The sequence below is a fragment of the Lynx rufus genome, unplaced genomic scaffold, assembly GCF_022079265.1.
Source record: "Lynx rufus isolate CCGP_SWC_20201006 ecotype Redwood Valley unplaced genomic scaffold, mLynRuf1.p SCAF_7, whole genome shotgun sequence".
NCBI lineage: Eukaryota > Metazoa > Chordata > Mammalia > Carnivora > Felidae > Lynx > Lynx rufus.
In genome coordinates, this window is record NW_025814889.1 from 21,285,719 (window position 1) to 21,302,434 (window position 16,716).

The 16,716-nt window shown below is 42.5% G+C and overlaps 1 protein-coding gene across 1 annotated transcript in view; it reads left to right on the forward strand.

Moving 5' to 3' along the window:
• Positions 1–6,521: 6,521 nt before the first annotated feature.
• ARMC3 (armadillo repeat containing 3) overlaps positions 6,522–16,716 on the forward strand; it is a 100,530-nt gene continuing 90,335 nt past the window's right edge. The window contains exons 1-2 of the mRNA XM_047067020.1: positions 6,522–6,587; positions 10,160–10,208. Of these exons, the coding sequence (XP_046922976.1) occupies positions 10,161–10,208 (48 nt within the window). The 5' untranslated portion in view covers positions 6,522–6,587; position 10,160. The remainder of the gene's footprint in view (positions 6,588–10,159; positions 10,209–16,716) is intronic.

A 16,716-nucleotide genomic window follows, 5' to 3' on the forward strand; every position in this document is an offset into this window, starting at 1 on the left:
TCTCCTCTGGCCCTAGTTCACGTTCACCCGCAATATTCCGATAGCTAGTTTGCTGCTCAAGTGCCTTAAGACCATGGAAGGAAGACCACTGGTTTAGAGGAAGTGACAGTGGTTTTCGTTACAAACTGTCTAATAGACACAGTTGGTGATCTCTGCAGGTGTGGACAGTGGCAAATTCCTGGACCAGGACTGTTGAAAACAAAATCCTATACATTCAACCCAGAACTTCTATCGGCCAGCAAGTCTTTAGATGAGCAGTTCTCAAACGTTTCCACATCATGGCATATGAGGAAATGATAATATTTGTAAGTCCCCCTGAGGTGAACTTGAGGGCATGTGAGGAGTCACTATGGGGCTTTGTGCAAAAACGATTGCATTCCCTTTATGTTACATATTGATGATAAGGCAAGAAAATAAAACTTAGTCGAAAATATTGAATATCGAGTTTGTAAAAAACTTACAGATAAAATGGCTTCACTCTTTTATGTGAAAAGTGGAGTTGGGTCCTGAGAATATTTTACACACACACACACACACACACACACACACACACACACACCTGATTTGCAGCTCAAAACCATTCCATGTAACTCCTGATCCGAACCTTTCATATTCTTCATAGTTACCTTGGTCAGAAATTATGTTTACAGAAGCAGAGGTACCAAATAGCAGATTATCACTTTTTCTTCCATGAATGGAAACTGTTTTCTTGCCCTTTATCTTTGATCTTTTATTTTTTTAATGTTTATTTGTTTTGAGAGAGAGAGAGAGAGAGAGAAAGAGAAAGCATGAGTTGGGGAGGGGCAGAGAGGGAGAGAGGGAGAGAGAGAATCCTAACCAGGCTCCTCCCTGTCAATGTGAAGACCGATGCAGGGTTTGATCTCATGAGCCATGAGATCATGACCTGAGCAGAAACCAAGAGTCGGCTACTTGACTGGCTGACTGAGACACTCAGGTGCCCCTGATCTTTGGTCTTTTAAAATCTTACTTTGGGGGTTCCTGGATGGCTCAGTTGGTTGGGCATCTGGTTCTTGATTTTGGCTCAGGTTATGATCTCGTGGGCCTGTGGATTCGAGCTCCACGTTGGGCTCTGTGCTGATGGTGCAGGGCCTGCTTGGGATTCTCTCTCTGGCTCTCTCTCCCTCTGTCCCTCCCCTGCTTGCACTGTCTCTGTCTCTCTCAAAATAAATAAACCTTCGCAGGTCTTAGAAAACTATTATTGAAAAAAAACCCTAAAAATCTTCCTTTGTAGGTTTATCATTTTTAAAGAATGGAAGTCCCTTCTCTTTGACAAATGCAACATTGAAATGTTTTGTGTTAATGAGTGGATTTTGAAGCCTTTAAAATGTTCTCATACTAAATATTTCAAAGTTTTCATGAAGTTTCTCTTCCAGCGTAAAGATCTTGCCCCACTGGTCTTACTAATAATTTTGAGTTCGAATTCTAACAGTTACTAAACATCAGTCATGGTATTTTTCTTTGAACGCATCAATATTGAAATTACACGTTCATTTATTTCATGGGGTCCTCCCAATCTTGGGTCAAGTTCTTTAAGAAGCTCAACAACATTAGTTAACACATTTTGAAGCCACCATACCAACCGTCATATGTGCAAAGTAAGAATCATTTACACCCACACTTACACTCACAATTTCAATGGCTCTTTCAGCTCAGAGACTCCAGAAATTTTTCCTTGGTCATCCTCTTGGGTATAAACTGGTAGTATATGTTTCTGATCTCAATTTCTTGCATAAAGCTCTAAACAAGTGTGACTGTAGTGGCTTGAATTCACCGTTTTGAAAATATCATTTAATGTGGAATAGAGAACCATGGAAAATCTTTATGCCAACATTTCTCTGCATTTGTAATTGAAACACGAAGGCTTTCCTTGATGGGATTTGGGGGGGACCAACATTAGCTTAACAATGAAATTGTCAATAGACATCTAAGCGTTGTACCTGATATATATTATTTGCTTCGGTACATTGACTCAGCACTATAAGCAGCTTATCTCAGGCGCTTTGTTTTGGTACCTCTTTGCAGAATAAACAATGTTTTGCTGTAGCATTTCTCATTAGGTGGCCCAACTCTATCTATTAACTGGGCACACTTTGTAATGCCTGTAGATTCAGCAATCATTTTGGATATCTAGATTAGTGTTAGCTCCATGGTGACACACACGTCACAAATGCATCTATTTGTGGTACTACTCAAAAGTGACATGTTTTCTATGCCTTTACTTTGCTTGCCCCAAACATAGACCATTTTAACACAGGCTATTAAGTTGAATAATCCTATACTTCGGTCTGTGAGCTGGCTTTAGCTATGAAATTGAGTCTAATCTCACACAAGTGTAACTGACGTCATAAAAAAAGCCTTCTTTTTAAAAATTTAAGCTTGCAGATGCTTTAAGAAGTTCAAATCTTTTTCCCTTTGAAGAGATAAGCTTTGTGGAAGGGAGCTGGTCTGATGTGCTAGGCACTGTTGCTTCATTTGATAATTTTTCCATGACAAAAAAAAAAAAAAAGGCTGAGGATTAAAAGAATTAATGAAGAGCATTAATGTGAATTTGAGATAAATCCTCATTATTCTGCGTGAAAGTGATTTAAGCCTCCTGATTCCTTGGCTTTCTTGGATGGCCACATCTGCGGTGTTTTGCCCCAGATTTACTGAGATATAATTGACATACAGCATTGTATTAAGTATAAGGTGTACCACGTGATGTTTTGATAGATATACATATTGCAAAATGAATATCACCACAAGGTTAGTGAACATATCCTTCACTTCACATAATTACTATTTTATTGTGGTGGTGGTGGCGGTGGTGAGATTGAAACTGTGTCCTCCTAGCAACTTTCAAGTACAGTTATCGTTCACTACAGTCACCATGCTTTATCTTGGATCTCTGCAGCTTACGCATCTTCTAACTGAATGTCTGTACCCTTTGACCAACATCTCTCCATTTTTCCCGACCCCTCAACCCTGGCAACCACCATTCCACTCAGTTTCTGTGAGTTCAATGTTTTTAGATTTCAAATATAAGTGGGATCATACAGTATTTGTCTTTCTCTGTCTTATTTCACTTGGCATAATGCCCTCGAGGTCCATCCACGTTGTCGCAAATGGCAGGATTTCCTTCTTCTTTATAGCTGAATAGTATTCCATTGTATACACTTACTGTCTTTATCCTTTCGTCCGTCCGTGGACATTTAGTTTGTTTCCATGTCTTGGTTATTGTGAATAGTGCTTGGCAACACTGTTTTGAAAGTCATCTCTGACAGTTCAGTCCAGAACCTGTCACTCCAGCCCTTGCAACAATCCTATAAATCTCTAAATCCCTGCCAACTAGACTGGATTTTGCTGTCCGCAGTAGAACTTCAAATGATACAATGACTGGTACCAGAAGTGGCTGCTGACCTCAGAAATTCAAAGACATAAATCTGGAACTGGTTGTTTAATCTGAGTGGATCTGAAAACAGTGAAGAGATCTTGAGTTTACCTTGAGAGGATGTCTTATGGGACTCACATGTGGTCTCTTAGAGAGAAGTAACTTTTGGAGACAATTTTGACAGACCAAGCCGCTCCTGACATGGCACAGTTATGGCCATGGACAAAAGCACCACCAGGGATGTGAGATGGGTGAAATCCTTCTAATTATATTTAGTAGTTCTGAGACAGGAAATGACAGCCTTAGAGTTTTCAGTTTTAAGCCATGGCCAGAGAACCAGATAGTTCCAACGACTGCCATACGATGATATCTTATCTCTTGTAACCACAGTCTGGATCTGTAGATTTCTGATTTATCATGTGTGCTGAACTCATAGCTTCACCAGGTTTCTGAAAAGATCTAGAAGCAGCGACCAACCCAGTAGCAATGAGAAGCCCTCGTGTTTAACTTGTGGTCTCTAAATTTAATTTTCCACCACGACGAACCCGGGCAGAAAATTTTTCCAAGTTATGTATGGTAAGTGACTTGTCCCCAGAAATATAGAGGACTATTGTGAGTCAATAGTAATAAGACAAACAACCTGTTATGAGTAGGACAAATGTTTGAACAAATACTTCACAAAATAAGTTATAGAAATGGTTAACAAAAACCTAGAATGAGCTCATCATTAGTCATGAAGGAAATACAAATGAAAACCAGAAGGATACACCACTACACATCCAACAGAATGGCTGAAATTCATAAATTTTTTAACGTCTATTTATTTTTGAGAGAGAGACAGAGACAGAGAGAGAGAGAGAGACAGACAGAGCACGAATGGAGGAGGGGCAGAGAGAGAGGGAGACACAGAATCCGAAGCAGGCTCCAGGCTCCAAGCTGTCAGCACAGAGCCCGACATGGGACTTGAACCCACAAACCGTGAGATCACGACCTGAGCCGAAGTTGGATACTCAACTGACTGAGCCACCCGGGCTCCCGGAATGGCTACAATGGAAGGGCCTGCCAATACCAAGTGCTGTAGAACATAGGAAGCAATTGGATGGCTCACTCATTGGTGGTGAGTATGCAAATACAGTATGGATCCTTCGGAAAAACTGTTTGGCAAGTTCTCGTAACATCAAGCGTACACATGGCATAAGACCCAGAAATCCCATTCTTGGGTATTTTCCCAAGGAAGGAGAAACATATGTTCACACAAAAACCTGTGTACAAATGTTTAGAGCAGATTTATTGATAACAGTCCAAAACTGGAAAGAACCCAAGTGTCCATCAACCAGTGATTGGATGTTGTATATCCGCGTGGTGCAGTCGTCCTCGGCGACGGAAAGGGACAAGCTCCTGATACATGCAACACCATGAACAAATCTTAAAAGCTAAATTAAGGAAGCCAGACACAAGAGGTAGCATGTTGCATGGTGCAACCGATAAGACATTTTAAAGATACAAAATTATAGGGAGAGAAAACAGACCAGTTTTTCCCGGAGAAGAGGGCTGGAGGGAGAGGTCTGACTTCAAAGGGGCATGAAGGAAATTTGGGAGGGTGGAAATGCTGTACATCTTCATTGTGATAACAGTTACACAGCTGTAAACATTTGCCCAAACTCATCCAGCCACATATATTCAAGTAAAAAGGACCAAGGCTGGGGGACGGACAGAGGCAGGCAAGGGACGGAGTTTGGAAAGTATGAGAGGAATTCAGGAGAGGGAGAGTTTTGTTTTGTTTTGTTTTTTTACTAAAGTCAATCAAAGGGTCTTGTATGAAGACGGCATTTGAGCTGGGCTTCGTTGAGTAGAAATAAAAGAGTGTTCCAGGGGTTACACGAGTTGCGGATGGCCTGGCAAACAGTAGGTGCTTAATAAATATTTGTGGAATAGACGCAATGATGAAGGCACAGTGAGCGAAACCCAGAGGAGAAAAGTATGGAAAAATTGGGGGTGACAGTCGGCTTGGCTGGGGCTTGTGTTGGGGGAGAGAGGTGGGCGGCCCAAATAGGGAATGGGCAGACGGTTTTGCATACCAGGCTAATAGGTTCAGACTTTATTTTTGGGAAGCCGACTGAAGTTTGAATAGGGGAGTGACACGTCTAGAATGAGAAGTTCCGGAAGGCTGATCTGCCTCTGGTGTGGTCTCTCGTATCGGTGCAGGACTAGGAGGCAGAGAGGAACCGAAGCCATCAGACGCCAAAAATGGTGGCCCGGATTGGGGTGACCGTAAGGATTAAAGAGGAGGAATAGGGGCGCCTGGGTGGCGCAGTCGGTTAAGCGTCCGACTTCAGCCAGGTCACGATCTCGCGGTCCGGGAGTTCGAGCCCCGCGTCGGGCTCTGGGCTGATGGCTCAGAGCCTGGAGCCTGTTTCCGATTCTGTGTCTCCCTCTCTCTCTGCCCCTCGCCCGTTCATGCTCTGTCTCTCTCTGTCCCAAAAATAAATAAACGTTGAAAAAAAAAAAAAAAAAGAGGAGGAATAGATTAGGAGACAAAATGAAGAGGGCCCGTTGACCTCACTGCTGATTGGAGTGGAGGAGGGTGGAGGACGAAGAAGGGAAACTGAGGTCTTAGGCCGTTGGGAAGGGTGGCATCAAGAGGAAAGAAAGGTGGAAGAGGAGGAGATTTTGACGGGCCAACACAAGTGCCGTGAGGGCAGACTGGACACCCTAGGGCCTGGAAAGTGGGCCACGCAGGGGTGCGGCTTAGGGGAGCCTGGACAGGAGGCGGTGATGTGGCAGCCATCGGCGCAGATTCCGGCTGGGGCCTGTGTTTGGGGGAAAGCGCTAGCATCCCAGAGTACGCGAATCCAGAGCCGGTCCGCGGGCCAGAGGCTGAGGCTGGACTGCCGGCTGATTTCCAGTGTTCACCCGGACTGGCCGCGACAGTGAGGAAGAGCAGGGTTCCCGTGTCCACCCCGCGCAAAACTCTGGACTCGGAGCTCAAGGTGCCTTCGCTGCAGACCGCTTACCCAAGGCGGGACGGGGGGCGCGCGCGCAGCCCAGCGCGAGCTTTCAGGGCCGAGGCGCGCGCAGGCGCGGCCGGTGTCGCCTAGCAACCAAGGGCAACAGTGGCCTCGGAGGCGCGCGCGGACGGCGGCGGGTGCGGTTCTCCGGGCGCGAGGGGCCGCCGCTCGGCGGGATCCGCCGGCAGGTAAAGGCGGGCGTGCGGCTGCGCGGCTACTCCCGCGGGTTGGAGGGGCCCGGGGCCGAGGTCCCCGCAGAATTGGGGCAAGGGGGAGGTGCCCAGCGCGTGGGGACCTCTGGGACACAACCGACGGAACGAATGCCTCGTTGGGGGTTGTCGGTCCCTGCCCTGTGCGCCCAGTATCAGCCGGGGATCCGGGTGGGTTTCCTAAGCATCCTGGCCTCCTTCCGTTTAACAGGTGACGAAACAGGCCCCGAGAGGGGATCTGAGAGTCTGAGATTCCGTTCCGTGCCTCCCAGCAACTCAGGAAACGAGTCCCCACTGGCTGTAGTCTTCCCCCTTCCTTCACAGTTTTTAAAATAAGGCTCCTCCTCAGAAAACATTTAAGATCGCACAGGCTGAAAGCTCACAAAGAAGTGCAAACGGTCGACAAATTTGTGGGGGGAAAGCGTGGCTCCTTTCTAATGACGGAGGAGGTGCCCATTTAAAGCAGATTTGTTTTTGTGCTCAGTGCGGTGAAGTTCATGCCTTTTCATCCAGTTATTTGCCTTTCTCTTAAAGAAGCAGTTGAGGACGTGGATGAACATTTTATGTCTAAGGAGGTTCATTGCAGCTTTATCCATAATTTCAGGAAATGAGAAACAAATGTTCAACAATAGGGGACTGTCTAGATACACAGTGGATTTTACAATAGTATTTTAAATGACATGATATGCTGATTCACTGGAGATGATTGGGGCAATGAATGGACACAGAGATTTCACGAACCTGTCCATTATTGTAAGAAAGCAGTAGGAAAGGAGGGCACTTGTGGGGATGAGCCCTGGGTGTTGTCTCTAAGTGATGAAGCACGAGAATCTACCCCCAAAACCAAGAGCACACTGTACAGCCGGTATGTTAGCCAGTTTGACAATAAATTATATCAGAAAAAAAAAAAAAAGAAGAATATGGTAGGCAAATGGTTCCAGGAAAGGAAGTTGAGAATAGGAGATCGAAACCCATGTAGCATGGTAAAATCCCTATAGAAAACACACAAAAAGGAACTATCCTGAAACAGTGCTAATCTCCCTGAGTTTATTCCTGAGTGATTTTTTTTTTTATTCCATGTGCCCTTCCTTGTTTTCCAAATTTTCTGTAATGAAATGTATTCTGTATAACTGGACAGTAGACACAGAACTATACAGTTAAGCAGTGTTAAAATGGTAAATTTTATGGTGTGTATATTTTAGCACAATCGAAAACATCACTGGGAAGGGTGGTAAAATAGTCAAGGAAAGCAGGTGTGCTTCAAAAAGTCAAAGGGATTTTTTGTTTTTAATTTTTAAAGTGTTTGTTTATTTTTGAAGGAGAGAGAGACGGAGTGTGAACAGGGGAGGGGCAGGGAGAGTGGGAGACACAAAATCCGGAGCAGGCTCCAGGCTCTGAGCTGTCAGCACAGAGGGCCATGCGGGTTCTCTCGAACCCACAGACTTGAGAGATCATGACCTGAGCCACAGTCAGATGCTTAACTGACTGAGCCACCCAGGCGCCCCAGGATTTGTTTTCTTAATGTGGCGTCTCTGGAGCTTTAGAGGCAAACAAATCTTTAAAGAATAAACGAACATAAGATAATGTGGTTGTATCGTGTTGATTTTAAGTGAAATGTTGAATTTACAACGTTAAAAAAAAACACCTTACGGTCATCTTTGAGGCTCATCGCCCCTGATCTATGTCAGCTAAATACTTTGTCCCCCATTAACTACTATACTCAATTTGGTAATAAAAACACAAACTAAATGCTTCCTACTTTACGGTACTGCCTGGGATCGACTCCATTGCTGTCGTCCTGTGTTAAGGCAATTCTAACCTCTGTACTCTTCAGTATGCAGTTACTCAAAGCCACTATCCTGAAATGGGAAAAAAATCAGTTCCTGAGTGAAAATCAGATGATGTACAGTAATTTAATGCAAGTATAATTCAGTTCTTCTTAAACATTATTCATAAGGAGTTCTTCTGTAAATCAAAGGCTGCTCTACCTTGGAGTCGATTACGAAGCACTCTAAAATTTCTTTTTCCTAGAGGTTAATCGCAAGATAGATTTGCATTTGTCCAGAATGGTTTCTGTCCATCTGCCTGGAATATCATAAACACAAAATCTAGGGTCTGTGTGCTTTTCAAACACCTATGAAAGATGTTTGAGTTTTGAAAAAAGTATTGCCTCTAAAATCTGAAAAGAAACTTGAAAAATTAATGTAAATGTTTTAATATTAAATTATATTTGAGAACAGTTTTCTCATTTTGCAAGAAGTTTGAGGCATACAACCTGCTGAATAATTTCAAATGCTTGATTTCAAAACTTTATGTGATGAAAATCGTATTTAATGGGGAATGTGGGTACATTTTAATGTTTTAAGATACTGGATGTGAGGGAGGGCATCACAGTGTCAGCTTGCCCGGACCCTCAAAGATCTTGAAATTTATGTGACCTGAACTGAGGGATCTGGATGTCTTTCAGAAGCCCCTAGCAGTTTCTATGAACATGTGGCGTTTTAAAACATGTGATAAATTCTGGTTAGTGCCTCTAATGCTAAGAGTTGCTTTTGTCCCTTGAGAGACCATCTGAACCAATCCTGACATTGTAGATTCTCACCAAAGATTTTTGACTTCCCAGAATTTTCTGGAAACTGTACTAATTTCCCTGAGACAGGTTTGTAGCATCTGAGATTGCCCAAATGCCAAACATAACCTCTCATTGGAGAAAACTCGAAAGGTTTCTAGAGTTATTTATTCTAACAGTCCCCAACATCTTGCAAAGCCCTCTGTACCCAGATGGGGTTACTGCTCTGTGGTTTATCAGCTGTCAGTACCAATCCTTTGACTTTTTGTCTGCACAGTTATGGACATACGAGGGCAGGTAGAAACAGGTCTTGTAAGCAGTAACCCCAACTTCTCCAGAATACATCTCTTCAGATTCTCAATTACTTTTTTTTTTTATTGAGCTATGGATTATATTAGAGAAAACTTTTGGTTATCTGGGAAAATGACACCAACATACATTTGGAGTTGCCTTGTCTTGGGTATCAGTCACAAAATCATACTCCCAGGAAAAACAGAGTTAATGATTTTTATGCATATCGAATACCTACCATGTACCAGATACTGTTGGGATAGATCAGTGCAGGAAAGCAGACAAAAATCCACCCCTTTGTGGCAGAACATTCTTGGAGCTCTCAAAAGTAAATTGGATTTAGTCTCCTAAGCACCCCATCAGTGAGCTATATGCATGGTAAACTGTTTCCCGTTATGTAAGTGAAAGTTATGCCATGGATGTGTTCTCTTCCTTACAAGCTGGAAGCCAGGACTGATGCCCAACAATCTTAACAGTAAGTTCCTTAAAAACTGTGGCGTTTGAAATACGACTGCAGGTAACATATTTGTACAGGTACGACCATTTCTACCTATATCACATCATCTCTTTTTTAGGTAAAATTTCAATGAGGAAATAAATCTCCTTCGAAGGGCATCCATAGGTAACTGAGAGATTTGTGCATATACAAGGTACAAATGACACTTTAACTAATTACTGCATCTTTTTCCAGAATGGGTAAAAAGGTAAAGAAGGAAGCGGAACCCCCTCCTAAGGATGTGGTAAGTTTCTGATTTTAAGACTAGTAGCACGTTAACAACCAGTTTTAAAAATAAATTGTTCCAACTGTTTGGCATGTACCAGCATATACATGAGTACACATTGGCAGAAGTCCAAAGTCTGACTAATGATAAGATTAGTTAGAGAAATCTAACATTATATAAACAAACATTTACAACGTTGTCATTACATAATCAGCACAATTAGAGAGTAATTATTAGCTTTTCCAGGATGCGGATGGCGTGTTTATGGGCCTAGTTAATGACCAAATAGTTTTGGTTTGTTCTTTTAAATATTTTAAATTGATATTTGCTGGTCCCTCGTTTATGTTAATCATCCAAGTGCGTTTTCAAAAATAACTAGGAGTTTATGCTATAGCTATTAGCTCTGTATATGAGGTTGTCTGAAATGACCATTTGAACATCAGAAGGCTCGTATTTTCCAGTTCTATGGAGAGAAAAGTCTGGGTTCATCATCTTTTTCTGTTCCAGATGTTTGAGTAATACATTGCCTAAAACACAAAGCCCTGTCTCTCGTTTAAAAGTATGTTTTTATCTTATTTCTCTAAGGTTTATGAATTACCAAAAGATTATGTTAAAAATAAAAAATGAACTTGGACAGTTTTCAGATTAGAAACTTATTTTGAGGGACACCTGCCTGGCTCAGTCGGTGGAGCATGTGACTCTGGATCTCGGGGTTGTGAATTCGAGCCCCACGTTGGGTATAGAGATTACTCAAAAATCAAATCTTAGGGGCACCTGGGTGGCTCAGGCAGTTGAGCGTCCGACTTCGGCTCAGGTCATGATCTCACGGTTCGCGAGTTCGAGCCCCGCGTCGGGCTCTGTGCTGACAGCTCGGAGCCTGGAGGCTGTTTTGGATTCTGTGTCTCTCTCTCTGTCTGCCCCTCCCCTGCTCCCTCAAAAATAAATAAACATTAAAATAAATGAAGAGATGAAAAATCTTTAAGAGCGAAAAGAAACTCATTTTGAAACAGACATTTGGTGTGATTTTCTTCAACTAAAATGTGACTGAAAAAAAGTGTTTATGGTCCGTCAGTAGACTCACAGGGATTTTATAGTTTGAAGGAAGCTGGGCTTAGTGCAAGGTCTTTCCAACAGCACTGGAGCTTTGCGGTTACAAATGTGAGCTACGTCCCAGCTCTGCGTCTCATGACCTGTGTTATTTGGCACAGCGTTGCCAAATGTGGCCATGTTCTTTCAGTTCTTGTTTGAAATTTCTTCAGAGTGAATTGTGAGGCCCAACTCGTTTTGGTTGTTGTGTGAATTAAAATGAAGTAAAGCTCATCACAGTTCTCGGTGCCTGGCACATAGTTAACGCTAGTAAATAAGCCCTAATATTGCGGGTCTCCTTTCGACTCTGATACACAGACCCACACAGACACACACCTATGTAACTTCCTATGTTTGATCCTTCAATACAGTTGGGAACGAAGACTCCAGAAGTATCTGTCTGGGGGCACCTGGGTGGCTCAGTCGGTTAACCGTCTGACTCTTGAGTTCGGCTCAGGTTGTGATCTCACGGTTCCTGAGATCTGGCCCTGTGACGGGCTTTGTGCTGATACTGTGGAGCTGGCTTGGGATTCTCGCTCTCCCTCTCCCTCTCCACTGCTTCTGTGCACTCTCTCTCTCAAAAGAAATAAACTTAAAAAAATAAAACGAGATGAAGGAGAAGCATCTGTCTGCTCCGGTCTAGGAACACTTTGCAGAGATAGATGGCCATTGTGGTTCACGATACAGTTTCATCATTCCAGTTGCTCTCTTTTGGACATCCTCCTAAAATGTTCCAAATTCTCTTTTTTTTTTTTTTCATTGCCACTTAAGTTTGAATTATCTCTTTTTGCTGCAAAATGGCATTTTTAAAAAAAGATTTTATTTTTAAGTAATCCCTACCCCCAGCATGGGGCTCGAACTCACAACCCCGACTGAGCCAGCCATTTTCCCCGGTCAATATCATTATTGACATCTTATTACCGGAAAGTGGACTAATGAACACAGTACTTGATGACAAACATTTTCTGATTAAAATTAGAATTAAGGGACCGTTAAACAATAGATATATTTGTCTAATACACTTCCTATAATTTTGTAATGTTTTGCTGGGTTGTCCTCCGTATTCCAGTCCTTGGGGGGCACAATCAAGGGCTTGAGAAACAGTTTTAAACCTAGCGTTAACAGAAAACTAGCTCTTGTTTCTCAGTTCACGAGAGCCTTAGGGACAGCCAAAGCATGTGTAGTGGCCAATGTCAAAGAAATTGCTGTCTATGTTTTCTTCTTGGAGTTTTATGCTTTTAGGTCTCATAGTTGCGTCTTTTCATCCATTTTGGGCTTATTTCTGTGTACGGTGTAAGAAAGTGGTCCAGTTTCATGGTTTGTGTGACCGTGTAAGCGTGGGTTTATTTCCGGGCTCTCTATTATGTTCCATTGATCTATGTGCCTTATTTCTGTGCCAGAATCATACTGTTTTGATGACGACCGCTTTGTAGTACATCTTGAAATCTGGGATTGCGATACCTCCAGCTTTGTTCTACTTTCTCAAGGTTGCTTTGGCTATTTGGGATATTGTGTGGTTCCATACAGATTTTAGTATTATTTGTTCTAGTTCTGTGACATATGTTGTTGGTATTTTGATAGGGATTGCACTAAGTATCCATCCATAGATGAATGGGTAGAGAAGATGTGGTATATATATATATATATACAATGGAATATTACCTAGACATAAAGAGGATGCGGTCTTGCTGTTTGCAACAATATGGATGGAGCTAGAGGGTATAATGCTACAGGAAGTAAGTCAGAGAAAAATAAATACCCTGATTTCAGTCAAAAGTGGAATTTAAGGAAAAAAAGAGATAAACAACAACAACAAACAGACTTTATTTTTTTTTTTCAACGTTTATTTATTTTTGGGACAGAGAGAGACAGAGCATGAACGGGGGAGGGGCAAAGAGAGAGGGAGACACAGAATCGGAAGCAGGCTCCAGGCTCTGGGCCATCATCAGCCCAGAGCCCGACGCGGGGCTCGAACTCCCGGACCGCGAGATCGCGACCTGGCTGAAGTCGGACGCCCAACCGACTGCGCCACCCAGGCGCCCCAACAAACAGACTTTAAATACAGGGAACAAACTAGTTAGTGGTTGCCAGAGGGGAGATAGGTGGGGAATGGGAGAGATTAAGAGTCTACTTATAGTGGGGCCCCTGGGTGACTCAGTTAAGCGTCCGACTTCGGCTCAGGTCATGATCTTGACGTTCGTGAGTTCGAGCCCCGTGCTGGGCTCTGTGCTGACAGCTTGGAGCCTGGAACCTGCTTCAGATTCTGTGTCTCCCTCTCTTTCTGCCCCTCCCCTGTTCCCACTTTCTCTCTCTCTCTCTCAAAAATAAACATTAAAAAAGAGTATACTTACTGTGATGAGTACTGAAAAATGGATAGAATTGTTGAATCATTACATTGCACACCATAAGCTAGTATAACACCGTAGGTTAATTATGCTTTTTAAAAAAGTAGAGTGATCCAAAAAAAAAAGGACGTATATAACAATTACCAATGGGCCTTGACCATGGCCTTTCCTCTTAGTCCTTCCATACTCTCTTACTCTGACTATATGTTAATAAAGCTGGCAGATTAGTGTTAAACTATGTAACCACTTTCTATCTTGTGAATTCAAATACTTCAGAACAGTATACCACAATGTCAACTGTCTGAACTTGGCATTTGTGCCAAAGTATACCTCTTCAAAGTCTATGAAAGGGTTCTTGTACAGAGTATAAAAGAAAACCAAATTTCAAAGATGGATGTATAACTGCTTTAAAAAATTAACTTTCGGGGCGCCTGGGTGGCGCAGTCGGTTGGGCGTCCGACTTCAGCCAGGTCACGATCTCGCGGTCCGTGAGTTCGAGCCCCGCGTCGGGCTCTGGGCTGATGGCTCAGAGCCTGGAGCCTGTTTCCGATTCTGTGTCTCCCTCTCTCTCTGCCCCTCCCCCGTTCATGCTCTGTCTCTCTCTGTCCCAAAAATAAATACACGTTGAAAAAAAAAAAATTAAAAAGAAAAAAAAATTAACTTTCCTGTGCCAACTAATAACAACTGGATTCTTATTTCCAAAGATTCGTGTTTCTATTAGTCTTTTGTATACTAGTTAAAATGGGTAATGGGGACAGAAAGAAGAATGTTCAGTTATATGGTTAAAACAAAAAGCTCCTCTTGCTTTTCTTAATTTTCGAATCGTCAAAACATACATTTAATGTACGCCCGTGTGGTTTATTGACCTCCATTCCTTCTCGTGAAAGCCACCACTAGCTAAGAAGATGCTTAGAGGCCGGGGAAGATAACGGCTTGAACGACCGATGCAACTATAATCTACCTCCCTAAACATTTCCACGTCTGGCTGAAAGGTTGTTTGTGATGCTTTAACAAAAGGAAAACTTTCTATGGAATGATTGCATAAGAGAATTACTAATAGAAACAACCTTAGAAGGCAATATTTACTATAAGGCAAGATATTTAGGGACTAAGGATCCAGGCTCTGGAATTATACCGCCAGAGACTGAATCCTCACTCCATCTGGAGGCCAAGTTCCCGAACTCTGTATACTCCAGTGAGGATATAACAACAACCACTTCATATCTATTCACAGTGGGGAGGCAAGGATAGGTAAATATGAGATGCTTAGAACAGTGCTTGGCAATAGATGAGAACTTGGTCAAAGTTGTTATTCTTCGTGATGTAATTGAGGGTACTGTTGATCATCCCACAAAACTTGAGAAGTTTTGCGCATTGTCAAAGGAGTCAGGGAGATCAGCTGCGGAAGACCAGCTGGCTACTAAAGTTCCTGGTGGCCTGGAGTGTGGCCCTCATGCTTCATGGTCAGGTTTTCAAGTTCATGAGCATGGAACTTTTATTTTCTTCATATTTCAGAGGCAACTGAGTTTCAGCGGACTAAATCCACAGTATCTAAACTCACAAGGGACTGTGACCTGGTTCTGGAATCTCACTGTCAAGTTAACTGAATGTTTATGTATTTACGTTAATGGTTCTGCACCTTCTGTCCATAGTTAGGTGCAAACGGGGGGAGCTAAGCTCGCTGAGTGTTGAGTCAGAGCATCAGGCGACAGCAGGATCTGCTTCCTCACGTGGGTGACCAAACCCAGTTCCTTGGAAGAGTGGGATGTCTCCAGTGACTTGTCTTCCCCGGACGCTCCCATCAACCTCAGAATGCAACCCTTAATGCGTTGTCACGGGCCGCCAGAACTGCTTGGACTTATTTCAGAAATGAAGCTTCATGGGAATTAATTTTCCGACGTTTCTCCTACATCACAGATTTTAAAAAGTCATGATTTAAGAAAAATTAGTATAAATTAAGAAACATGCACAAAACCGTATTCTAAAAAAATCTTGCTTACCTTGCTCTAAAAGTTTAATTCAAGTTGTAAAGAAACCTAGAGGCCATTTGAGCTGTTTTCATTTTAACCTTTACACTTTTTACTGGATTTTAACTGATGTCTAGATGCTCTCTACGAAAAGTCCCTACTAGAGTGAGACAGTCCATTTCTGTTCATCTGTCTCTCTTTTCATGTATAATTGGTTTCCCCCTGATCTGAGACCAATGATGTAGCAAACACGCTCCAATAGCCATCAGAAAAGCCTTTTCTTTGCCCTTCTTGGTACCATACAAATTACGAGACTCTCATGATTTATCTATTTTCACTGAGTTCAACTTTACAACTTTGTATTCTTTTAGGCCCGGCCTAATGTAGTAGTCACCAGTCACCTGCGGTTATTTAAATTTAAATTAATGATGATTAAAGGCATAGTAATTGAAATTAACAACTAAAAATAAAACGAAACATTCAGCACCTCAGTCACCTTACACTTCAAGTGCTCAAAGGCCACATGCGGCTTGTGACTGCTATATTGGGCAAAGCAGAATCAGAACATTTGCAGTGTTGAAGTTTGTGCTGGACAGCATTGTTCTAGAAGGTCTTGTGTCCTTAACAGAGATGTAAAAGTATCTCTGTGAGACTATGGCTGCGCTAATGACTGAACTTAAAATCCAGAGTTTAGCCAAAATGCTTCCCCTTTATTTCACCCTTTCTGTAAATAACTTTGGTTCATCATTTGTTTTGTATACAGCGTGAAATTATAATTTCACAACCAGCTTGCTGGTGAGTGACTGTGAGTTCCTCACGGGAAAGCAGATGGGCTATGTAATTACAGCACAGTATTATTTATTTAGTTGTGTGGCATTCTGTTCTAGCTATCATTTGATTCTCAGCACCTTTTTAAATAAAAAATTACTATAATGCTGTAGGCTCTGTAGGAGAAACAGATGTCATGCCAAGTTTTCTCCGCTCTCTGCCAAATATTGGTATTTCTCCTCCTTTAACAGCTCTTTAGACTGTAACTCTCACAGTCTGAACCTTCCCTTCAAGCTTCTTGTACCCCATATTACCTTTTTCTTAATGACGACCAGAAGATAGGTCAAAATACCAAAGTGT